Source organism: Canis aureus, chromosome 29 (genome assembly GCF_053574225.1).
Source record: "Canis aureus isolate CA01 chromosome 29, VMU_Caureus_v.1.0, whole genome shotgun sequence".
Classification (NCBI taxonomy): Eukaryota; Metazoa; Chordata; class Mammalia; order Carnivora; family Canidae; genus Canis; species Canis aureus.
In genome coordinates, this window is record NC_135639.1 from 26,945,185 (window position 1) to 26,971,539 (window position 26,355).

Here is a 26,355-nt window from a genome sequence, read left to right on the forward strand (position 1 = left end):
TGTCTTAATCTGTTAGTGTATTTATTGGGCTTGTTTCTGTATAGGGAGATTTTAGAAGGAGTCTGTATTTTGTCATCAGAGATCTTGAGGTGGAGGGTTGAGGAGTTATCCTAGGGGATCTAGAAATTTTAGAGCTAGAGTGAAGCTGAAGAAACTTTCCTGTTACATCTTCAGTAATTATGGAAAAAGCTCCTGTGGTTTAAATAAGTTGGTTTGTTTTTTTAGAATAGTATTGAAAGAGAACTACTCCGAGAATAGTTAGTTATCTGTTGTTCCTTTTCCCCCATATGTATTTTTTCTTGATGACTGAGCACATGGGCAGGGGGAGGGGCAGCATATCTAAATTGATACCATTCTTAAAATGAATGAAGAAAAGAAATATTGTAAGTATTGTAGGTATTGGTAGGATTCCTTTTTAAAAATTTTCTTTCCAGGCAGCCCTCTCCCGTCCCCTCCCTTCCCAGGAGCTTTGTAGGATCACTTTGCTCTCAAACCTTGCTTTCCTGCCAAAAATAAAAAATAAATTAATAGTTTTTATCCCGCCCCCCCCCCCCCCCCCCGACCTTTGTTGGTCATAACTCGTGTGATAGCCTGGTTTCCTTTTTGTGGTGACTTAACTGAAACCATGAACCTGATCTTGGCAAAGTTAGGGTTTCTGAAGGTAAAAATGTTTCTTTTATATATTGAAACAACTCTAAAGGAGCGTTCAGTGCCTCTTCTTTTAAGAGAAAAATGATAATGCTAAGGGTTGTAGGAAAGCTAGAAAGACTTATATAAAAATTTAATGTTTTAAGTTACTTATAAGAACTGAATTGTCAAGATCGAAAATGCTGTAGTTTCATACATAGGTATGCGATGAATTTTTCTTGGGTTGTCATTGTTCCTGTTTGTGATGCAGAGTAACCATCCTTTCTAGATTGGAGTATAATACATCACAGAAATTTCAGTTTTGGGTAGTCTTTTAAGCGACTGTGTGTGCGCGCGTTTTGTGTGCGTGTGTGTATGAAGAGCATTTTGTGTTCATGATACCACTAATACCACTACTTAAGTCATTCCTTTGCAGATTTGTTTCCTGCAATATGCTTTAGTAGTGCTTTTGCCCCCTTCTGGGACAGTGCAGCAAATCACATTCTTGAATTTTCAGTTGTTCAAACCTTTGGTCAAGGATTGAGACTATTTTGAGGTTTTCCTATTTGGGCCAGCTACAATGTTGAATTTGTTGTAAATGTAGCTTAAGGCATTTTTGGTCCTTTTTATTATATTAGGTACTTAAAAATCATAGAATTATTTCAATCAGATTTTTTCCTAATTCTGTTCCTGATTTTTTTTCCTACCTTTATACTTTCCTGCCCCTACTCTAAAGGCAGTTTAACTCCTCTCTCAGGTAGTAATTATTACTATTAGTTGTTTGGGATTACTTTGCTTTCCCTTCCTGTTTTAAGATTGAGATCTTTTAAAAAGGTAGGCTTAGGAGCTGCTGCTGGGTCAGTCAGTAGAACATCTAACTCTTGATCTCTGGGTCATGAGTTTGAGCCCCACGTTGGTGTGGAGATCACTTAAAATAAATTAGTTTTAGGAGTGCCTGTCTGGCTTAGAGGAGCATGCAACTCTTGATCTTGGGGTTGTGAGTTCAAGCCCCACAATAGATGTAGAGATAACAACAAACACCTTTTTAAAAAGTTAGATTTAAACATATTTGGTCTTTTTTGGCAGTGAAAAGGGATGATGTTTTGGTGTTTTAAAATAACTATTGTGTAAAGCAGTAAGTGCTAATGGTAGGAAAATCAGAAAATTTACCTAAGCAAAAAGAGAATAACAGTTATTTTATAGTATCACTGTCCAAGATACCTTAATGTTTTACTAATATCATTCAGATACTGGTATATTGTACACACTTTTTTTTACAAAATGGGATTGTGTTGTATGTTTTGTAATCTGCTTTTATCAACAGTTTACCTTATTTTGACACTTGAAAATAATTTCATTCTTACTTTGAATCTAGGATTTTATGGAAGACCTTGGGTTATGGAACAGAGAAAAGAACTCTTTAGGAGGTAAATATTTTACTTTATGAAGTAGAAAAAAAGTATCCCTTTTGTTTGAAGAAAAACTAACACTGAATAAGCCAGGTGCGTTTTGATGATTTCTCAGTTGCAGAAGTTATTTTACCTTGGTCTTTTACCTCTTCTTCACTTGTATTAGGGGTTCTCAAAGTTTCCTGGGGAAGCTGAATAGGTTTTGGGCTTCACCTGTATCACTCAGAGCTGTTGTTTTTATTTAAGACTTTAATATGTTGACATCCTTGTAATACTTAATTTTTTACAATTCCACTGGATTACAAAAAGGCTAAAAGCTATTGTTCCAGAATATTAGTAGCTGTTTAAGAGATGAAAAGGCTCCAAGAAAAGGGAAAGATTGTGATTTACAGCCTGTATATGTTGCCTATTTACACATATGTAATTTTCTTTCCCTTAAGGCTCCAGAAATGGGAATTAAATACATACTTGTATGCCCCAAAAGATGACTACAAACATAGGATGTTTTGGCGAGAGATGTATTCTGTGGAGGAAGCTGGTAATCTTTTTCTTTTTAATCCATAAATTCAGAATATATGAAGAAAACAGCTGTATTTTAAATGTAGCTGTACAAAAAATTTATTAACTATTTCATTTTTTTATTTGTAGGTGGTTTCCTTTTCTATCTGGTAATTTTGTGTAATTTTGTGTAGATTGAAAGAGTAGCACGAATGATGCACAACCATGGCATGATTCATGGTTACGCTAGTCTGACTCCTACCTGTTTTGTAATCATAAATTGTGCTTTTTAACTTTTATTAGTGGCCTGAACAGTGGGCCACTGGACAAAGAGGTGTTGACGTGGGGGTAGGCCTAAGGCAACACAAATGAGGCACCTGCTTTGGGTGTAAAGTTTAAGGGACTCCAAAAAAATCAGTGGTCAAGGTAAACAACATGCAATTTTTATATCAAAAGTAATGCAAATCCATGAACAGGATACCAAAATTTTAAGTAAAACAGGATCAGTATCCTTTTGCTTCAGACTCAAATATGGCTTGGTCTTGACCACTTGATTACTTGGTCCTGTCTTTATTTAAAATAAAGACCTCACCCTAGTCTAGGCTTGTACTGAGGTGAAAAGCTATCACAAACTATCTTTGCTATATGTCATCTTATGTTGAGTTAAATACATAAAATTTGTAAATAAGGTGGTACATAACAGAACCTTCTTATAAATTAAATGTTGCTTTTCTTTTGGGACTTGTAAATGGGAACCATTTTTATACATGAAATTAAATGGTGTACACAGGTAGCTAACAAGATAACTTGGTTACAGAGTGTAGCCAAGGCGCTGAAGGCAGAAAGTTTTCTTAAATTATGAAGAAGCAATTAAAATGTATCCCATCTCCAGCTAGTGTTGTCGCTTACTACTCTATATAATTTAAGTATGTGTTGAACTTAATTATTTTTTGGTGGTGCTGGTAATGAAATTTTATGTGATCAATAATCAAAATGTGTCAAATGACTATCTTGAGATAATCACTGAAGGTTATATAAAGATACATCCTGTGGTGTAAAGAATAGGATTTCATTTTACTTAGGAAAATTGGCTATCACATTTTAAATGGCTATCACATTTTAAAAACTTAAAATTTGTAACGAGCATTTTCCTGTAGTTACAAAGATAAGGATTGTTAAGGTCATCACTTAACCCTGGTTATTAAGAATATTCTTTCTTTTTTTCTAAATTATAAAGTAGTTATATTTAGATTTTTTTATTTAAGAATTTCAGTTGTTAGAGACCACAAAATCAGAAACCACACATTTCAAAAACTGTAGGAAATAAAAATGGTTTATGTGTAGTAAGAGAAGTGATGCTTTAATAATTTTGGGAAATGGTAATGGAAGAGAATGCTTTGATTTTAGGGTGACATTAAGTCACATGAGGTTTATGGCATTTTGTGTGGTCTCGTCACATTGCACATGACAATTTTGTGAAACTTAAGGGACTTTTCTTTTTCTTGACCTATTGTAATTTGAAGAAAATGACCTCTTTAGGTGGAAATTCTTTTAGTTTTCTGTGCTGCTTCCTAAAAACATGGATTCTCTTCTTTAGAGCAACTTATGACTCTCATCTCTGCTGCACGGGAATATGAGATAGAGTTCATCTATGCTATCTCACCTGGATTGGATATTACCTTTTCTAACCCCAAGGAAGTATCTACACTGAAACGCAAACTGGACCAGGTAACTTTGTTACTTTTTCATTATTTTTCCCTGAATCAGTATTTGAAACTAAAAGTTTTCTGAGTTGCTTTTATGAAGTTAAAAGGAAACCAAATTTTGAGATGCCTGGGTGGCTTATTTGGTTAAGTGTATGACTCTTGATCTCAGCTCAGGTTGTCAGGGTCATGAATTCAGGCCCCACGTTGGGCTCCATGTTGGACTTTAAAAAAAAAAAAAAAAAAGAACCAAATTTATACTTCCTTATATATATATATTTTTTTACTTTAATGCTCTTCATAAAAGGATGTTTTGTGAGTCAGGAGAGCTTTAGTGGAGGCACTAGTGCTTCTCAAACTTTAGTTTGCATGAGAACTACCTTAAGAGAAATGCTTAGAAGTACTTAAAAGAATGCTAGTAGGGTCCATTTCCAGAGATTCTTAAACAGACTTGGAGTGGGGACTTAGGTCAGAATACAGGTTGTAGGGATCCCTGGGTGGCGCAGCGGTTTGGCGCTTGCCTTTGGCCCAGGGCGCAATCCTGGAGACCCGGGATCGAATCCCATGTCAGGCTCCCGGTGCATGGAGCCTGCTTCTCCCTCTGCCTGTGTCTCTGCCTCTCTCTCTCTGTGTGACTATCATAAATAAATAAAAATTAAAAAAAAAAAAAAAAAAAAAACCTTATAAAAAAGAATACAGGTTGTCAAAAAAAAAAAAAAAAACCACAACAGGTTGTCGAGAATCATGTTTTGAGAAACTATGTTATTGGGTACTTGACTGAAATTGTGGCCAAAATTACAGAAGCAGGGTTTTACCTGTTAGATCTCCATTCCTTCCATTGATATGGACAAGAGGAATAATTCATTCTGGAAGTAGTTGGCTGATTTCCCAAGATTAGATGGAAAATAGACTAGGTAAACATGTAAACTTTGGAAAATCTGATTGGAATATAAATTCTGCTTAACATAAAAACACATCTTTTCTGGTAAGTTTGCAGATATGTAATACATGTATGTATGCATGTTTCTTTAGGCAAAGGTTTATATTTTTTTTAAGATTTATTTTTCATTTACTTGAGAGAGTGGTAGTGGGAGGGGCAGAAGGAGAAGAGAGAGTCCTAAGTAGATTCTCCACACTGATCATGGAGCCTAACATGGGGCTTGATCTCATGACCCTAAGATCATGACCTGAGTCGAAACCAAGAGTCAGAAGCTTAACTGACCGCATCACTTAGGCACCCTGGCAAAAGTTTGTATTATCGATGGCATGAAGATGATTTAAAAAAAATTTTTTTTTAAAGATTTTATTTATTCGAGAGAGGTAGAGACATAGGCAGAGGGACAAACAGGCTCCATGCAGGGAGCCCAATGTGGGACTCGATCCTAGGACTCCCAGGATCATGCCCTGAGCCAAAGGCAGATGCTCAACTGCTGAGCTATGCATTCCTAAGATGATTAAAATTTAATAAGAAGGTTAAATTTCCATGAATAGGCTTTTTATTTGTTTATTTATTTATCTGGAGACTGAGCAGGTGATGGGAAACAGGTTTTTTTTTTTTTAGGTTCCACACCCAGCATGGAGCCTAATGTGGGGCTCCATCTCACAACCCTGGGATCATGACCTGAGCAGAAATCAAAAGTTGGCCACTCAACCCACTGAGCAACCCAGATGCCTCCATGAATATGCTTTTTAAGAGCCTGTTTTCCTATTTGATCAAATACTACCATGTTCCTTAGGATTCATGGACTAGTTGGGTTTATGTACAGAGATTAATTAAGATCAGTGTGTCTTTGGGACTAGAACAGGCCTAGGTTCTTCATCTTTTGAGTTCACTTATCATTTGTGTTTTGGGGTTTGTTGTTTGTTTTTGGCTTTTTTGGTCTTCTATAATCCTCAGCCAGGGAGATACGATAGGTCATATTGTTGAAGCTTTGATGGGACATACTGCATTCAAACCAAATGAAACATGCTTCCTCAAACTTGTCTGGCTGCTTAACGTAGAAAATGTGAAAATGGTTTTTTTTTTTTTTTTGAAAATGGTTTTGGCTTTGAACATTCTACTAAGGAAAATGACTTCTAGATGAAATATTAAGTGTCTAATACTTGGAATCCTGTTTTTTTAATGTCCTCTCTACGCCCAGTGTGCTGCTTGGAACTCACAACCCGGAGATCAAGAGTTGCAAACTCTATTGATTGAGCCAGCCAGGCACCCCTTGTATTTTTACTGTAAAATGAGCTGCTAAAGGGACACCTGGGTGGCTCAATTTGTTGAGCATCTGACTCTTCATTTCAGCTCAGGTCATGATCCTGCGGTCTTGAGATTGAGCCACATGTCCATGTTGGGCTCCTGCTCAGCAGGGAACCTGCTTGTCCGTCTCCCTCCCCCCCCCACCTTTGCCCTTACCCCTGCTTGCATGTGCCTGCATATGTGTTGGAGGGGAGGGCTCTCTCTCAAAGGAATATTAAAAAAAAAAAAAAATAGCTGCTAAGACATCTTATTTGTTTTTGTTTGTTTGTTTGTTTTTACCTTTTTCTAGGTTTCTCAGTTTGGGTGCAGGTCATTTGCCTTGCTTTTTGATGATATTGACCATAATATGTGTGCAGCAGACAAAGAGGTGTTCAGTTCTTTTGCTCATGCCCAGGTCTCCATCACAAATGAAATTTACCAATACCTAGGAGAGCCAGAAACTTTCCTCTTCTGTCCCACAGGTATTGTATATAATGGCTTTATATTTAACTAGTCTTCTTGAAATATGTCACTTTTTAAAAATCATGTATGGATTTTATTGTCTTATGCCTTTTCCTTTTGGTCTATAAAGATAGGAATTCTTTTTCTAGAAGACCTTTCTCAAGGCCTTACACTAGAGAAATTTTAGGGACTAATAAATGGCAACTGAACAAGCAAAATATTTTCATGTATTTTTAGTACTGAAGTATTTGAACATTATATTTTCAGAATTAAAGGATATATTATCAAAATGAAAAACTAGAAAAAAAGCAAATTTGCATTGCTTTTAACTTGGTCACTTCTCATTTCCTCCTACTTGTTCCTTTTTTCTGCTTGTGCATATCTATCCTTTTTTACTCTTCCCACTTCCATCTGGGCTCTTATTTCCAGTAGTCAGCATAGAAAATTTGCTAATCCTCACCCCCCATCCCCCAGTTCCTTCCCTTGAAAATGTATTAGCCTCTCTTAGTTCCCTCTCAGGATTTGGCTTATGAGAACGTTCCCTGACTTGATTTATTTTTCAGGAAGAGATAAAGATAAATAAATTAGTTTTAAGAAAATTTGGTCTGAATTTATTTAACTTTGTGTGTATGTCTGTTTTCGAGTACTGTGAGGCATGAACCTTATCCCAGTGATCTGATACTACATAAATACTAAAATAATGTTTAATGAGATTATACTGGGAATTACTTAATTCACTGCAAATTACAATTTAGTTGCAGTTGGGTACTAATAGCCATGGGCATAATGGTGCATTCTTTCTGTTATGATATTACCAACTTGTTTTATTTGGCCTCTAATTGTAATTGAGAAATGTAGGCAGTTCAGAAGTATGTAGAAAATGCTAAAAATTCTAATTATTCTTTAGTAAGCTTGTATTTTTAGTGACTGTAGGATTGTAAGGCTTGATCTGTTTTATTGGAAGAATAATATCAGATTTTGTGAATTGAATCTTTTATTATTTTTGAGTTGCTTCTTCATTGAACTACCCACTTGAGTTTACTTCCTTTGGGACGTGACATGAAGGCTCTTTATCATTTGGATAAAAGGAATTTAGAATTGGTAGACTTTTTCCCCCACATTTAAAAACCCGTGACCATTTTATTTCAGACTGTTTTACTTAATTCTCCCTCCTACATTCAGAATATTGTGGCACTTTCTGTTATCCGAACGTGTCTCAGTCTCCTTATTTAAGGACTGTGGGTGAAAAGCTTCTACCTGGAATTGAGGTGCTTTGGACAGGTAAGTCTTAAGATTTATACAGTGTAAATTTAGTTAACTAGAACTTAAATAATTGGTTGTTCTGGTTAATTGGATACTTTGTGAAAACTGAGCCTGAACCAGAAAACGTTGTTAAAATTCTCTTTCTTGTATGAAGTATACATTTTTCATTTAATATAAAAAACATCTTTGAGGATTTTGCAGTGAATCTGCATATTGTTTGTTGATAAATAACAGGGAACTGGGCTAAAGGGTATTGATCTCAGCCCTAGGAGAGTGTTTTATTTTATAAAATGAAAGCTATCATGTGGAATTGACAGCTAATAATCAATAACCTGTATTATAATGGAAAAATAAATCGTTTACATGAAAATTTGTTTCATAACGTATCAGTTTGGGGAAGCCTGCACAAGCCTATTAATCTTTTTACTACTAATTCCATTTCTAGAAATGTGATCTGAGGAAATATTGGGGAGTAGTTGGGTAAAACTGAGTGAAAAAGACGTTTTAGTATGAAAAGAAAAATTGTTAGAAGGTATATATAATGCAAAATACAATAAAGAATTGAATGCAGGGGGCACCTGGGTGGCTCAGTGGTTGAGCATCTGTCTTTGGCTCAGGTCGTGATCCCTGGGTCCTGGGATCGAGTTCCACATTGGGCTCCCTGCATGGAGCCTTCTTCTCCCTCTGCCTCTCTGTATCTCTCAGGAATAAATAAAATCTTAAAAAAAAAAAATTGAATGCAGTGTATTTTGAAGAATCACATTTGAGGGTCTTTTACTAAATGGTTGTCATTATTTCTAGGTCCCAAAGTTGTTTCTAAAGAAATTCCGGTGGAGTCCATTGAAGAGGTTTCTAAGATTATTAAAAGAGCTCCAGTAATCTGGGATAACATTCATGCTAATGATTATGATCAGAAGAGACTGTTTCTGGGCCCATACAAAGGAAGATCCACAGAACTCATCCCACGGTTAAAAGGAGTTCTTACTAATCCAAATTGTGAATTTGAAGCCAACTATGTTGCTATCCATACCCTTGCCACCTGGTACAAATCAAATATGAATGGAGTAAGAAAAGATGTAGTGATGAGTAAGTAGAAGGCTTAATCCCTGGCTTTGGGGGGAGAGCTGGAGTTAAATAGAGCTATTAGCAAGTGCGTGTTCCTTTGTTGTCATAATTTAAGAGATTTTTAAAGTATGTTATATAGTCCTGTGAGTGAGATATATATGTGATAGAAGAAGGGCTGAAGGGCTGAGTGGCTTTGGATAAATTATTTAATAACTTCTTGGCCTCAGTTCTTTGCTTTTTTCCCCCCCTCCACTTCTTTGCTTTTAAAATGTTGATTTAGAAAAATAAAATAAAATAAAATGTTGATTTAGGAGGGGCACCTCCGTGGCTCAGTGGTTGAGTGTCTGCCTTTCTTTGGCTCAGGTGGTGATCCTGGAGTCCTGGTATCGACCCCACGGGGAGCCTACTTCTCCTTCTGCCTATGTCTCCACCTCCCTCTTTGTATCTCTCATGAATAAATAAATGAAGTCTTAAAAAAAATATCGACTTAGTCTTTGAAGTCTGAATACTAGACAAAGAAGTCTAGTACTTGTTCCTCTTGTCGCTAGAATTCTGATTCCATTTGTGTTTTCTGGTGATTTTTATTAAATGGGATATTTTAGATGACTATTACCCAGAATTACTTTGTATATCTTTCAGAGTTCAACTTATATTTATGGAACATATTCTGTATTCTCTCTTTTTTTTTTTTAAGATTTTATTTATTTATTCATGAGAGACACATAGAGAGAGGCAGAGACACAGGCAGAGGGAAAAACAGGCTTCGTGCAGGGAGCTCGATGTGGGACTTGATCCCGGGACTCCAGGATCACGCCCTGAGCCGAAGGCAGATGCTCAACCACTGAGCCACCCAGGTGTCCCCATATTCTGTATTCTCATTTTGGACATTGGCTTACTGATTTTTTTATTCATGAAAAATTACTGATTGCATTCAAAGTAAGAGAATGCTGGCTAGTTAATTCATTAACATTTAAGCACGTATTAAGATGTGGCAAGTCCACCTTCATGGCACCAGGATACAAAGAATAAAGTATCTCTCACTTTTGGAGAACATAGTCTGGTTTTGAATAGAGCATATAGATGACTGCTGTTATTTGATAAATGCTGAGGTAATGGTCTACAAAGTGCTGTGGGAATACAGAGGAGAGAGTGATTACTTCTGTTAAGCATAAGTGTTGGTAAGAAACAATATCATAGAGAGGGAATACTTAAATTGCATCAGAGTATGAGTAAAAGTTGCTGGGCCTTAAAGGGTTGGTGGGCAAGAGATGAAAACACTAAACACTGTACGCATGGGAGGCTTGGCGGTCGAGCGTCTGCCTATGGCTCAGGGCCTGATCCCGAATTCCTGGGATCGAGTCCCGCATCAGGCTCCTTGCATGGAGCCTGCTTCTCCTCCCTCTGCCTGTGTCTCTGCCACTTTTTCTGTGTCTTTCATGAATAAATAAATAAAATCTTTAAAAGAAAAACAAAAAAAAAAACCACTAGACACTGAAAATTTGAAGTTACCTGAATTTTGGCCCATTTGGGAGGTATGGAAATGAATGTCACATTATGATGCTTAGATGTATGTAGTCGTATAGTTGTGCTCTGTTTCTCAGTGTTTTTTTTTTTAAAGATTTTATTTACTTGGAGAACGAGCGAGCCCAATCACAGAGGAACAGGGAGAAGCAGACCCCCGCTGATCAAGGAACCTGATGTGGGGCTTGATCTCAGGACCCTGGGATCATGACCTGAGTGAAAGGTAGATGCTCAACCAATTGAGCCACTCAGGCACCCCTGTTTCTCAATTTTGTACTCCTATTTCCAATTCTCTTGGGTTAATGCCTCCCATTAAGGCTCATTCATTGTGGATACACATTCCTCCATCAAAAAATAAAATAAGGGGCACCTGGGTAGCCTGTCGATTAAGCGTCTACCTTTGGCTCAGGTCATGATCCCTGGGTCTTGGGATGCAGCCCCATCAGTGGTGCCTGCTTTTCCTCTCTCTGCTACTCCCCTTGCTTGTTTTATCCCTCCCTCCCCCCATTCAAATAAATAGATAAAATTTTTTCAACAGTTTTTAATAATTAAAAAAACTTCAATCTCTGTATATCTGACACCTACTTTTTTTCCTCTTTTAAGGCAGAGCATGAAGCACATTAAGGAGTAGTAGGTATTAGCCAGACTGGGGTGTATGCTGGGAAATACGGAGGAAAGCTAAGACTAAGATTTGGGATACTAAGCCAGAGTTCAGACCTTAGTTTTTCTAATGCTATTCTGGTTCAGGGCTTCATTATATGCTTATTTTATTGTCTGTGTTCATATGTGGGTTCTCTATTGATTCCCCCCCCCAATACAGTTGTTAATTTGCTTATTTTTTCATTTCATAATGATTTGCCTGCTAAGTTATAAGCCCCTGAAGGGTTGGGAGTGTTTTCTTTATGGAAATCATAGTGTCTTTAACCTCATATTTCCAATGATTCTCAGTGAACAATTATGAATGAATTTTCCAGTGATTCTAAACTTACTGTTCCATGTTTCTTTTCTTTTTTCTTTTTTTTTTTTTACTGTTCCATATTTCAATTGGGATGTTATATTTAACAATGCATTTAGAATGACTTAGGTGAAGTGGATCAGTTAAGGTTGTGTTTCCGTTTTTATGTTTAAGGTTTGTTCTTGTTTCTGTTCTGTTTCTCTAGTTGTACTCTAATAACTGGTGCTTTGCATTTGTCCCTCTCATCAGGAGGCCTTTGTAATCAAAACTTACGTTCTGTGTTTTTTTTTTTTTTTCTTGCAGCTGACAGTGAAGACAGTACTGTATCGATCCAGATAAAGTTAGAAAATGAAGGCAGTGATGAAGATATTGAAACTGATGTGCTCTATAGTCCACAGATGGCTCTAAAGTTAGCTTTAACAGAATGGTTGCAGGAATTTGGTGTACCTCATCAGTATAGTAGTAAGTTTGGCCTGGCCCTTCTTTGTAAGGGGGTTAGATCACAAGGTTGAGTCATAAAGAGAATTTGTGATGTGCCTGTCATAGGCCCACCAAACAAAGTAAAATTTTTACAAAGGGATCTAGATAATAAGATTTTTAACAACCCCCCTCCCCACACACACACACCTTTTTTAAAGGTTTTGGTCTTAAGTAGTTGTTATCTTGATGGGATGCTAATTTGTTTTAAAAATGTCTTTCTTGGAATAATTGTTTTTAGATCTAGATCTTCAAAAGAGAAGATAATAATACACATGTATTATTTATCATGTTTCTTTTTTCCTTTCTTCCCTCCCTACCTCCATGGTGGTTTAGACAAATTGCACTTTTCTCAGGGCTTAATAGTATTTGGAATCTCAAACTGAGGTTACAGATATCATAAAGAAAGCATTTCTCTAGATTTGATTTGTTCTAATTCTGATTATCTTTGTGGCTATTTGTTTTTGTAGGTAGGCAAGTTGCACACAGTGGAGCTAAAGCAAGTGTAGTTGATGGGACTCCCTTAGTTGCAGCACCCTCTTTAAATGCCACAACTGTAGTCACAACGGTTTATCAGGAGCCCATTATGAGCCAGGGAGCAGCCTTGAGTGGTGAGCCTACAGCTCTGACCAAGGAAGAAGAAAAGAAACAGCCAGATGAGGAACCGATGGACATGGTAGTGGAAAAACAAGAAGAAACAGACCATAAGAATGACAACCAAATACTAACTGAAATTGTTGAAGCTAAAATGGCTGAGGAATTAAAACCAATGGACACAGATAAAGAGAGCATAGCTGAATCAAAATCCCCAGAGATGTCTATGCAGGAAGATTGCATTAGTGATATTGCCCCTATGCAGACTGATGAACAGACAAACAAGGAGCAGTTCGTGCCAGGTCCAAATGAAAAGCCCTTGTACACTGTGGAACCAGTGACTTTGGAGGATTTGCAGTTGCTTGCTGACTTGTTCTACCTTCCTTATGAGCATGGACCCAAAGGAGCACAGATGTTACGGGAGTTCCAGTGGCTTCGAGCAAATAGCAGTGTTGTTAGTGTCAATTGCAAAGGAAAAGACTCTGAAAAAGTAAGTATGCTTAATTTATCCACTTCTCTAGCGTGGGTGGGTCCCCATGTGATGGTATGGAGGAGGTCTTAAATAAATATATATACTGGTAACTAGCTGAAATTTGACCACATCTTAGAATATGCTCTAAAGGGAATGTGGACTCTGCTGATTCTGGTACATAGAGTTGCATAGTTTGACCTTAGAGTGAAGAATGGAAGAAAGTCACAGTTGATTATTTTAGTAACATCTGTCAGTTTGGGGAGACATAGATTTTTATTGCTTGTCTAAAGAGTTTAAGCTCAGTGATCCTTAATGTTCAGGATAAATTGCAGGTACCTCATAATAAAAAGTTTATAATTATGTTTTAGGTTATTTTGGTTTATTTTGCAGTTTTTTGAGTCATATTTTTATTGATCTTCAACAGATTGAAGAATGGCGGTCACGAGCAGCCAAGTTTGAGGAAATGTGCGGACTGGTGATGGGAATGTTCACTCGGCTCTCCAATTGTGCCAACAGGACAATCCTTTATGACATGTACTCCTATGTTTGGGATATCAAGAGTATAATGTCTATGGTGAAGTCTTTTGTACAGTGGTTAGGTAGGTGCACCAGGAATAATCTCTTTTCCTCAGATATATTGTCCCCTAAAAATGAAAAAAAATTATCCCACAGGGAGAAAAATATTTAAGGAATTGGCAAATTTCCAGCTGTTTAAATTCTTTGCTTAGAATTCTTTCAAAGGTATAGCCATTGTTGGCAGACTTGAGGTGCAAGTCTCCGTAAATATATCAAGCACACTGATTTTTCTCCCTTGGGCTAATTCAACATAAATATCTTAAAAATATATTAGAGAAGTACTGACTTTAACTTGCTCTGACTGAATGCTTCCTGGATGGAACCCTGTATACCACTTTTATCTGATTTGGAGATGAGACACTATGAATTGTGACTGTAAGCTCTCTGCTGCTTGCTGTGTCTTGATAACATTAATTGCTATGTTTAACAGAACAATTGCTGAAATGACCTAAGGGGCCTGGCAAGAGGAAGCCATCCTCCCAGCCCTGTGCGCATGCGAGCTTTAGTGGTAGGCTATTCTGGTGCTACTTGGTATTATTTCACATGGCTTTTTCTTTATTCTGCTACCAAGTAATTGGTTTTTAGTAGGGGATGAAAATTGCAATCCCCTGAAAATTCTCTCCTTCATTAAATGGACTTCTCTGTATGTCTCTTTTGAAAACTGAATTTTTTTTGGAAATTCTCAAACTTGGTAAAAAGCACCAGCATGGCCAGGTTTCTCCAGGGACCTCATTTCATTTCCAGGTTTTCAATCCAGCTATAAGGAATATGTAATGGACTTACATACAGCACACAGCAGGCAGCAAGGCTAACTGACATGTCATAGTTTTCATAGTAGTCACAAATACTATGATGGGTGACTAGGTCTTGGTTGTGAAATAGATGTGTGAAACACTGTGAGCTTAGATTAAGGAGTAGTAGCAGTGAGATTTCTCACTTTCTGCCTGTATACTTTTGGATTAAAAGTAATAGCTTTCTTTTGACAACTAATTAGCAGCTAAAGGGTGGGGTCTCTGTTAGTTTTAAAATAAAGAACTTTGGGTTTCTGTATATTTAGCACAACGGATAGAAGAGAGAATTTAACCTTTTGTTAAAAGACACCAAGACACCTCTTTTATGTGATGTCTGTGTTTTGGCTCTGGAAAAACCTTTATATTGGTTATTGGATGACAGTATTTGCCTTCCAGGCTTCTGGCCAGAGGGTTATAATTAAATCTCTTGCAGGGATTTAAATATTAAGTTTCCAGTCTGAAATCTGGATTCTTGAGCTTGGGAAAGTATCTTTTAAAACATTTGATATTGAGCTTTTTAATTCAAGAATTATTAAAAATTAAATTCTTGATTACATAGAGTATTGTTTTGTTTCCTCTCAGGTTTTACTTCTGTACTGTGCAAATATTGGGGCAGTTTCTTAAATTGTTAGATAGCCATTGTATAATCTCAAGGTCAGAGTATCTTAGAAGTTTTAAACAATTGTTTTAGCATCCACATAGCTTCACAAAAAGCTCACGACAAGGAGAGTATTTTCATGGATTTATAGTAATTTCAGGGAGTTACTGATTAGAACCCTTTGTTTTCCTCCTCTCTCCAGTCCAGCTGGCATTCAGTCCTTTAAAGAATGTGGCTATGCAGTACTTTTGATTACTAACGACTTCTATTATCTTCTTCCCCATTGTGTACAGATGGGAGAATCCTCAGCACAAGTGTCTACTACTATTGGATGGACAGCGGCAGATGTTCACAGCGCGTCATGATTAATTAGTTTAAATTGAAAGGTTCTATCTGTGAGGTAGCTCAGATTTAAGGGCAATAGGCATGAACTGAAGTCACGTTTGCGCAGCGACTGAGGCATTAACCATGTTTTCATTTACACAGCTCTTCGTACATGCAGCTTTTTATTGTAATAGTTGGAAGTGCTAGTTATGTTGTAGTCTCAAAGTGGGGGGTAGGGGAAATTGGCTGATCTTAAAGTTTGAGAGTATAGTTTTTTCCTGCAGTGTAAATTTACACTGAGCTATGGAATGGGGCACATTCTCTTACCCTAAATTTTGACCCTATTTCGTATTTATCTTATAAATTTACATATTATATGTGTTCTTAAAGCACCCCTACCCCTAAAAAAAATGACAAACCTGGATATAATCTCTTAATGGGCCTGAATTATGAACAAAAAAATTGGTTTGCTTTGGGACTGTCTGACTAGCACACTATATCTTGTACTGATGAGACTGTTAACTTGAACAGGAGGTAGAATGCTGTCTTCAAATGGAAAAGAACTATATTGCGCTGCTTTATCTTGTCAGAAGACTAGGCAGGTGATTTTGATTTGGCCTCCAAATATTTGCTTTCAATTATTTCTTGTTAGTTATTCTTTATTGCCTTTGAAGTTGGGTAAGTGGTGACCTTAATCCTGACTTCTAGACCTCAAACCTTGCAGCTCTGTGCATGTTTTCAGTGCACTGCAAAGATTGTAATGGTCCATCAGGAGCCAAATATTGTCATACTTTTAAGAAAAGTATATCTTAGCTCTGAATAAATTTGGAGTGTCAGTTGGCTCTCCTTATTTCTTAGAATTTGTCTGACTGCTGTTGGTATTAACCAAGTCTGAATTGGATTGTCCTTTTAGAAAAAATAAAGTTTTCATTGTATTTTGTTGTCAACTTACTGAAAAATTTCTTTTGTTTATTCTGCTGACCTTAGTTTTCTGACAAGATTAATCCCCTCTTCCCCCTTTTTCCCTTCCTGTACCCTTCCTCATAATGTAAAATGTGACTTCAGACAGGTTTAATTCCTTCATGGGCTGTGATAATAAAATGTTTTATCTATCTCATTCATTTCATTGTATAATTACTGTAATTTCACTACAGAGCATGCAGCTGGCTTGATTTTTTTTTTTTTTCTTCTTTCTACAGCTGTATCTAGGGAATATGTAAACTTGACCCGGACAAACTTGAGACTGACTTTCTTATAATTAAAGGGTAGAACTCTTTAACGGTAATTATTCATTAATCAGAAGAAGAAACATCAGTATTGAAATTCTATTACAAATTAAAAAAAAATTATTATCACAGCCTTGTCCTAAAACCCTGGATTATTATTGTTAGAGAGCTATTTCCACGAAGTGTTTGTTAGTTTGTTGGACGTTTGAGACCCCAGGAAATCCCCTTTCTCGTAACGTTCTCCGCTTGGATCTGATCTCAACAGGGTGTCGTAGTCATTCTTCAGCACAGTTCTTAATTGGAGACCAAGAACCCTGGGCCTTTAGAGGTGGTCTAGCAGGAGAGTTCCAGGTATCAATATGAATTCACAACTGAATTGACATTTTCTTTGTTTTATGAGAAACCTTATGTTGCGCATCAGATGGCTGGAAGGATTGGTCTGCCGAAGGCTTTCTAGTCCCAAATTCAATTTAGTTACATAGCTGGATTTTAAATCAAATTTTCCTCCTCTTTCACAGTAATTTCTGAAGGAGATGCTGCCAATTCCCCCCGCGCCTGCGAAGCGCAGCGGCTCTAGGTATACACTTCACATTGTTTCTTTGCAGGTCGCACACCATTTTAATCTGCGCCCGCAATGCACAATGCGCGCATGCTTGTTTGCCAGTGGAAACTCCATGAGCAAAAAGGATGAATAATTATGCAAGTGAATGGTGAAAGAACTTTTGGATACCTTCCCAATTATTTTATAAATAAAAATTGTACTCAAAATAACACTATGTTAATGAAAATTTGAACAAAATAAGCGTTTTTGGTTTTGGAATTTGTTCATGGACTTTTCAGGTGCTCTACTTTTCTCCCCCCAACAGGTGCTCTGCTGCGCACAGCAAACTGAAGCGCATTGCTTTGGGGATAAAGCGTCTCCTGGACAGATAACCCTCTTCAGACCAAACCTCTCCTCCTGACATTCTGTTCTGCCATCTTTTAGTACAGAGATGGTCTATATAAAATTGGTTTAAAAAAATAGATTTGTGATACTGGAATAGATTTTTTTTTAAATTATAAACTTAAATCCCCATTAATATGCTACTAAAGCTATGTAACTCAGTTTGGGTAATTTCTATTCAGAAGCACCCCTTCCCCCAGCAAAGAGGTGTTTATTTTAGTAGAGCATAGAACACCCCTCTTCTTTAGGTCTGCCTGCAGTAGCCAGTTAATGTTAAGTTGGTAATCTGCAGTGCACACCCATTTAAAGAAATGGATATCTTCCCAACACTAATCCATCTCCTTTTTGTTTCTTCCCACAGCGTTTGCTGCCAATTGATGGGGCAAATGATCTCTTTTTTCAACCACCCCCACTGACTCCTACCTCCAAAGTTTATACTATCAGACCATATTTTCCTAAAGATGAGGTAATTGTCTACCTTCCCACTTGGTATATGGTTATGGTGCTCACTTACCACCTTTGAACTCCCTGGTTAAAAGAATCGGTTCTGATGCTTGCTTTGTAGCACATATGCTAAATTGTGAATGATACAGAGAAGATTAGCAGGACTCCAATGCAAGAATGACATGCAAATTGTGAAGTGTTCCATATTTTTAAAGAAAAAATAAAAAAGTAGTTCTTTGTGTTCAAATAAGAACTTTAGGTGGAAAAACTTAGCTAAGACATTGAACATGTGAGGGGTGATATTTAAGGAAAAATCTCTTGAGCTAAGTCCTGTAAGTCTTCCTTTATGAAAGTCACATTTAGAGTTGGAATGACAAAATAATCAGTGTGTCCAAATGATACGTTGTCCTTGGCTGATTCTCTAGTATATTAGTATTCTGTAATTTTCTGTTGTCAAGTATCTAACAAGCTGTTGACAGTCAGCTACAGGAAACAGCAGGCCTGTTTAACAGTAACACGTTTAAAACATTTTGGACATAAACAAAACTGAGAGACTCAACAGCATTGTTTGCTGCATTTTGAATCTACTGCTTAACTACCTAAAACTATCCCCTGCAAAACAGTTTTCTGGTTTACTAAAACCATACTATTTTCTACAGATTTTATAAATATGATTCAGTGAATAAATTTGTATTAAAGCAGAGGAGGTGACATTTATGACAGGCTAGGCATTTTGTTATTCCCTATCCTAGAAGTCCAGTCTAACTTACGAGACTCATTGTAAAATTCTTCTGCTATTTTTCTTGATGTGTTGCTTAACTAGATTATATTTTCAGGCTTCCGTGTACAAGATTTGCAGAGAAATGTATGACGATGGAGTGGGTTTACCTTTTCAAAGTCAGCCTGACCTTATTGGAGACAAGTATGTGATGAAGTATTTGGATTTGTTGGATTTGGGAGTAGCATTTCATAGCCAGGTTTATCAGGTTGAGGGGAGGTGATGACTAGAAATAAAGTTTTCTAGAAATCCCACTTTAGTTTTAATAGAATCTAAATATTAATATGTGTGTATTTTCAGTTTCTTCTTACACCAAATGTAGTTTCCATAGGTTGCCTTTCAAGTACATTAGGCCTTACATCACTGGAGTCTAAAGTTTTGTGTTAAAAACTCACTCTGCCCTCTTTTCTTCTGAACAGGTTAGTAGGAGGGCTGCTTTCCCTTAGCCTGGATTACTGTTTTGTCCTAGAAGATGAAGATGGCATATGTGGTTATGCCCTGGGCACTGTAGATGTGACCCCCTTCATTAAAAAATGTAAAATTTCCTGGATTCCCTTCATGCAGGAGAAGTATACCAAGCCAAATGGTGACAAAGAACTCTCTGAGGCTGAGGTAATAACAGGTTTAGAGTTATACTACAGTAATTTTTTGTAAATAAAGTAAGCAGATCTATCTTAAAATCTCCGTGCTTTCTAAGTGTCCTACAGATAAGAATTCTTGTTCCTTTTTTTTTTAAGATTTTATTTATTCATGAAAGAGAAGCAGAGACATAAGCAGAGGGAGAAGTGGGTTCCTTGCAGGGAGCCCAATGCCAGACAGAGAGAGCACGTGTAGGGGGGAGGAGCAGAGGGAGAGGGACAAGCAGAACCTGTTCCGAGGTTGGAGCCTGATGCAGGGCTTGATCACATGACCCCTGAGATCACAGCCTGAGCCAAAATCAAGAGTCAGATGCTTAGAGAGCCTGGGTGGCTCAGTGGTTGAGTGTTTGCCTTTGGCTCAAGTCGTGATCCCAGGGTCCTGCTTTTCTCTCTGCCTGTGTCTCTACCTCCCTCTCTCTCTCTGTGTCTCATGGATAAATAAATAAAATCTTAAAAAAAAAAAAAAAGCTGCTTAACCAACTGAGCCACCCAGGTGCTTTACACCCCCTTAAAAAAATGTATTTATTTTGGGAGGGTAGAGGGAGAGAAGTAGACTCTGCTGAGTGTGAAGCTCAATCCCATGACTTGAGCTGAAATCAAGAATGAGACACTTAACTGACTGAGCTACCCAGGCACCCCTTTAAGCATGAGATTCTTGGGCAACCCGGGTGGCTCAGCGGTTTCGTGCCGCCTTCAGCCCAGGGCCTGATTCCAGAGACCCGGGATCGAGTCCCACGTCAGGCTCCCTGCATGGAGCCTGTTTCTCCCTCTGCCTGTGTCTCTGCCTCTCTCTCTCTCTCTGTGTATCTCTCATGAATAAATAAATAAAATTAAAAAAAACAAAAAAAAACAAACATGAGATTCTCCTTTGTTCCCTCAGCATTATGGAGTTCTTTTTTTTTTTTAATTTTTATTTATTTTATTATTTATGATAGTCACACAGAGAGAGAGAGGCAGAGACACAGGCAGAGGGAGAAGCAGGCTCCATGCACCGGGAGCCCGACGTGGGATTTGATCCCGGGTCTCCAGGATCTCACGCCCTGGGCCAAAGGCAGGCGCCAAACTGCTGCGCCACCCAGGGATCCCTATGGAGTTCTTTTTTTAAATTTAGAAGTGTTATAATATTTCCTCAAGTAAAAACAATATAGACCTAATGTTTTTTCTCCTTGTTTTGAAGCACCAAATTTAAATGGTCTCTTCTTGGGGATCAGGTCAAGTTCATGTCATTAAAATCTCTCATTTGCTTGGTTGTCAGGAGACCCACTTGCCTTCTCAGTAATGTATTTCTCATTGTAATAAAAAAATAATAGAGGCAGGCTGCTCTGGAAGTCTGTTTTCAGAAAGGAGCACTTTTTTTTTTTTTTTTTTTTTTTTTTTTTAAGTAAGCTCCACACCTAGCATGGAGCTAACTCTGGGCTTGCTCTCATGACCCTGAGATCAAGACTTGAGCTGAGATCAAGAGTCTGATGCTTAACCTATAGCCACCCAGGTGCCCCCAGATAGGAGCACTTCTGAAGTCGTATGTCAGCTCTGTACCAACTTCAGTGAATTTCTCCTCTACAATTTATGATTATTTTGGTTTATACTATTTTAAAAAATAGTTCTTTTTTGATATTTATGTTCAATAAATACTTTTTGATACATATTTGGACCCTTTTATTTGTGACTTTTTTCTTCCATGTTCCTCTTTTTTTTTTTTTTTTTTTACTGTGTGTATTTGGAAGACCATAAAATATTCAAATCTTAACTGTACAATTCAACTTTATTTTATTTATTTATTGTACATAAAATGAGCACTCTTGTGTAACCAGGACCCAAATCAAGGAACATATACTAGAACCCCAGAAATCCCCTTCAACCTTCTAGACAATATCTCCTAGAGTAGCTCTTAGGGTGATTCAGAACACTGATTCATTTTTAAACTTTTTTTTTCTTTTCTGAAGTTGTTTACTTCTCTTCTCCATACCAACGTACGTATATTCTCTTACAGTTTATTACTATTTTTTACCTTCTATCCCTAGCCAGATGGCTGTGTAATAAGAAGGTGGTGTAGAGTAGCCTTCATGTACTTGGGAATACACAGATACTATAACTACAGCGTGCTGATGATTGAGCTGTTGATTTGTTACTTCATATCTGACAATTACAGTTTTCAGTATAGGAACATATAAAGAATGACCAGCGTGTCTATGTTTTTTACATCCACATTTTTGTGCAGGCAATACAAACAAATTTATTTTTTGTTTTAAATATATTTAGATCTAACAAAGATTATAGAGAGAGTTCCTTTATATCCCTCACCCATTTTCTACATTTGTCCAAGTCTTAAGAAACCAACTTTGGTGCATCACATTTTACTAACTTGTTTTTACATTAATGTCCTGTTTTGGGCCAGGATCCAATCCAGGATATCACTTTCTATTTAGACAAACTTCTCAAAGCGAAAATGCTACGATTAAAGCTAATTAATTCTTCATGTGATAATTACATAATGACTTGAAGAGTTATTAAATGTTGCTTTCCTTTTCCTCTTGCTAGGTTCTGTAGTTGGGATATAGATATGTGTATAGTGAGTAACTTCTGAAACTCAGATTCTTTCAAATTTTTACAGAAAATAATGTTGAGTTTCCATGAAGAGCAAGAAGTGTTGCCAGAAACTTTCCTTGCCAACTTCCCTTCTCTGATAAAGATGGATATTCACAAAAAAGTAACTGACCCAAGTGTAGCCAAAAGCATGATGGCTTGCCTCCTGTCTTCACTGAAGGCTAATGGTGAGTACGTATATGTATAGTTGCTGATGTTTAGACTTAAGTGGGGACAGGATAAAAGGTAAATTACGGTGAGTTTACATTCCCTTCCCCACCATTTGTGGTTTGGCTTCTGAATTATTAGTGGTATAACAATTGCATATGTAGTGATAATTGGGAAGTGCTGCTCTTTTACACTATAAATGCTTATTTTGAGCCCTTACTGAAATGAGAACATACTAGGTTAAATTTATTTTGCCATGAGGCTCACTATGATAATTGAAAATTAAATGAACCTTGGGGAGAAACTTCATTTAGGAATGCGGAGTTGCCAAAATTTTGAGTTTGTTTTCCACATTCAACCTTTAGAAATATTTTGCTTTATATTAGTGGTTTGAAATTTTTTTCTATAAAGGGCTAGATAATAAATATTCTAGACTTTGTTTATTTTAAAGTATGCCCTATGTCCAGCCTGAGGCTTGAACTCTTGACCCCAAGATTGAGTCACATGATCTACCTAGTGAGTTGGTCAGGTGTCCCTACTAATATTCTTTTTTTACACAACCTTTAAGAAATGTAAAAAGCAATTGTTCTTGTCCAGTACAAAAACGAGCAGCTTGTTTGAGACCAATCCTTAGAGGGTTGGTATATGGGAATGCACTTACTGTTGCATCTATCATTTGAGTCATTGGTATCTCTTTTGTAGAATAATTTAAACAACTCTGTCTTAAGATAGCATAATTCTCAGTGTTGTGCTTGGAACTGAGTCACGTATGTGGATGAGGTATGCCTTAGAATATACAACATAATGTATTCTGGTTATATTGGTTTGTGACAGGCTGGAATGACCTTTGCTCTGTGGGCCTGTCAAAGGTTCTTTATAATAAAAATATTAAAACAGGCATTTTTTTGTCTTGAGGTTTCTTCTAGTCTTTTTCTCAAAAGATTTTCTTTCTGGAGAAAAGTTTCACTGACAATTTTTTAAACTGAGGTATTTTTTTTTTAATTGAGGTATTTTTGACAATTAAAAATTGTATACAATTTGATGATTTGAAATACATTGAGACAAATCACATTCAAGCTAGTTAACCTATCTATTAAGATAGTTTCTGCTGCAGTATTTGGTATTGTTAATATTCATTAAATATTAATATGGGTTTTAAAATTGTGGTATGAAATTTAGGGGCTGGTATAGACAAACTCTTACTATCATGTATTTGAAATATATTAAGGATTCATCACAATTCCTACCCATGATTCTAATTGACATTTACATTTTGAATATTTATTTTATTTCCAGGCTCCCGGGGGGCTTTCTGTGAAGTGAGACCAGATGATAAAAGAATTCTGGAATTTTACAGCAAGCTAGGCTGTTTTGAAATTGCAAAAATGGAAGGATTTCCAAAGGATGTGGTTATACTTGGTCGGAGCCTGTGACATTTGTTGGCACTTTGAACTGTTCGAAAGTCTCTTAACTTCACCTGGTGGGTGGTGGTTGGGGTCTTCATACAGTTCAGCCTCTGGAATGGCAACAGATCAGCCAATTGGGATTGGAAACGAAGACTATAAAACTCACCCGTCATACTTTGAGATTACTCACTGGTTGGAAGATAGTCTTGATGCAAATCCTGTTTGAAACAGATGTGGGCCTCCTTTTTGGGTCTTGTGTTAGGTGTCAAGACCTCTTACGTGGGCTTATAGGGAGGGAGTCTTCAATAAATGTAGTCAGCACTGTGTTCTGCATCCAGTGTGGTTGCATTTCTCACCTAAGAGTAATCAGAATCATTTGTCATCCTCTTTGGCTTATTGAATGAAATGTCTTTCATTCTTTGGGGAAATGGCAGAGATGAGAAAGATTTAGTAGGTTTCAGAGGCTTCAGGGTAGAGATTCCAAGTGGGATGGTTGTGGTATAGTTTTAAGCTGAATAAATGATTTTAATTTGGGGCAGTTCTTCTGCTCTTTGTAAAGCCATGGCCAATTGTCTCTTGTAGTGACCATTGGTTCAGGCATGTTGTGCTTTGTAGGGACAAATGTGCAGTTGTTTGTGGCAAAAGCCTAAAAATGGCAAACTTGTAAATTTTTGTATATAAACTAGCTGTAACCTGACTATCCTTTGTGTTCACTGTTTTTTGTAATTTTTTTCCTTTTGAAGATGAAAGGGTGTGGTTCAGGATGGCACTTTGAATAATGTAAATCAATGGAAAGTAGATTTTCTTTACTTTTGCCTGTTTTATTATTATTATTTTTTAGAAGTTTTATTATTTTTGAAGTGCCTCCCACCTAGGGCTAGGCCATGACCACTTTGGGTACGAGAGCCTAACTTTATGGGACTCAATCTGTTGCAAAGTGCAGTCACTTCCGGAAATTAACCTCGATGCAGGTCAGCATGTGAAATGTTAGTGTAGACATCTGTCAAGTAGGGTTCAGGGACTGATTGGTCCCGTTTGCCCTGAGATCAGTTGTCTTTTAATTTCAAGACCTGTTACAACTGGTTTTATTAAATCAGAGTCTTTAATTCTTGCATGTTTTTATCTAATTTTTAAAAGAAACAATGAGCACACTTTAACCAATGACTTACGGTTACGCTTTTCTTTTTCCTTTAACCACAGATTCTGAAAGCTCCATGTATTTTGATTTAGATTTGGTGTTTTTAGGGGTTCTGAGCATGAGGCTAGCAGGTAATCTCTGCAGGATTCATTTTTTCATCATGGCTGGCTGACTTTTCCATGGATTCAGAACAGTATTTTGATATCTTTCTTCTCCTAAGTTTTGTTATCAGCTCTTTGACTTTGACTTTGAGCTGAGGTGGGAGGGGCAAGGAGAAGGAAACCGGAAACATTTTCTTCCTTCATGAAGTTCCATCAGTGTGGGCTTTGAAAAAGCAGTGTACCTAGTAGTATCTAGGGACTTTCAACCAGGGCCTGTGAGTGTGCACTGAATTGGTAAGATGAAGGGAGGGGAGGAAGGGGAGACCTCTTCATTTTCGGGATAGAAACCTTTAACTGCTAGAAGGGTATGGTGTTGGAAAGCTGGAACCAAGTTTGCATTTTCAGGGGTTAAGGGGAAGAGATTTCTACAAGATACTGTTTAAAGCAACTTATTGCCACTTGGTTGTCTCTTTTAAGTACATTTTGTACACTATTGGAAATTCTAGCATTTATCTGGAGGATTTCAGGGTAAATCTATGGAATCAGGATTTTTAGCAAGTTTGCTTGTGGTCTTATCTTGATTTAATCATTTGACTGGTCTTCTGTTCATAGATGCTAACTATGAAACAGATGTCCAGACCTATACCTTCACCATTTTAGGATGGTAAAGTGCTATGCTCTCTTCTATGGTTATGAATATTTATTAAGGTTGGAATGACATTTCATTGATTGTTTAGATCACAGCTCAGTTCCTGTAGAAAACGAACTGTAAAACTATCTGAAGACCATGCAAGAGGCAAAATAAAACTTGAAGTGAATGTGGTGTGGTGGTGTACTGTGTAAACCTACTTGTTTCTTCCTGGTGGTACTTTTTCTCCTGGCTTTCATGCCTCATCTACAAGCAAGTATTCTCCACAGCTGTTCCAAGTTAGGGGCTGCACCTTCCCATTCTCATCACCAGTAAAAGACTTCCAAATTTTCCCCAAGGCAAGGTAAAATATAAAAGTAATTCTTGGCCAAGCCACCCTCTTCCCACAGTTAATAGCTTGGGTGTGAGTTAGGGCAGCTAGTTTAAATGAGTTCCCTGTATCTAGTGGAATAAGGAACAGTTTCACAGTTTATCGGGTTCTTTGGTCAAAAGGTGAATGATGGGGGTTGCGGGGAGTTGCCCAAACTATGTGACCGAGGAGTCTAAGGTGGGAGGATGTTCTGGATTGATTCAGAATTACAAACTCCAAAACGTCTGCTAGGAAGAGCAGCCCCAAATCTGAGATGATGTCCGTCAGCATCCAGCCAGCACCTGAAGCTCAAAGATAGGCCTTCTGGGTAGTAACCTTAAGATGTTAGATTAGGAAGAGGACCGAGTGG

General features: G+C 37.3%; 1 protein-coding gene and 1 non-coding gene across 3 annotated transcripts in view; both read left to right on the forward strand.

The window, feature by feature from the left end:
* OGA (O-GlcNAcase) overlaps positions 1 to 25,805 on the forward strand; it is a 28,443-nt gene extending 2,638 nt beyond the window's left edge. For both annotated transcript variants that reach the window (XM_077877884.1, XM_077877885.1), the window contains 15 exons: positions 2,003 to 2,054; positions 2,477 to 2,574; positions 4,132 to 4,262; positions 6,775 to 6,946; positions 8,109 to 8,207; positions 8,991 to 9,275; positions 12,034 to 12,192; positions 12,678 to 13,291; positions 13,698 to 13,872; positions 17,054 to 17,139; positions 18,093 to 18,197; positions 19,012 to 19,097; positions 19,373 to 19,565; positions 22,203 to 22,362; positions 23,639 to 25,805. In XM_077877884.1, coding sequence (XP_077734010.1) covers positions 2,003 to 2,054; positions 2,477 to 2,574; positions 4,132 to 4,262; positions 6,775 to 6,946; positions 8,109 to 8,207; positions 8,991 to 9,275; positions 12,034 to 12,192; positions 12,678 to 13,291; positions 13,698 to 13,872; positions 17,054 to 17,139; positions 18,093 to 18,197; positions 19,012 to 19,097; positions 19,373 to 19,565; positions 22,203 to 22,362; positions 23,639 to 23,775 — 2,552 coding nt within the window. In that variant the 3' untranslated portion in view covers positions 23,776 to 25,805. The remainder of the gene's footprint in view (positions 1 to 2,002; positions 2,055 to 2,476; positions 2,575 to 4,131; positions 4,263 to 6,774; positions 6,947 to 8,108; positions 8,208 to 8,990; positions 9,276 to 12,033; positions 12,193 to 12,677; positions 13,292 to 13,697; positions 13,873 to 17,053; positions 17,140 to 18,092; positions 18,198 to 19,011; positions 19,098 to 19,372; positions 19,566 to 22,202; positions 22,363 to 23,638) is intronic.
* LOC144301518 (U6 spliceosomal RNA) lies at positions 18,282 to 18,386 on the forward strand. The gene has a single exon (XR_013368329.1). It is a non-coding gene; the product is annotated as a U6 spliceosomal RNA (small nuclear RNA).
* Positions 25,806 to 26,355: the final 550 nt, after the last annotated feature.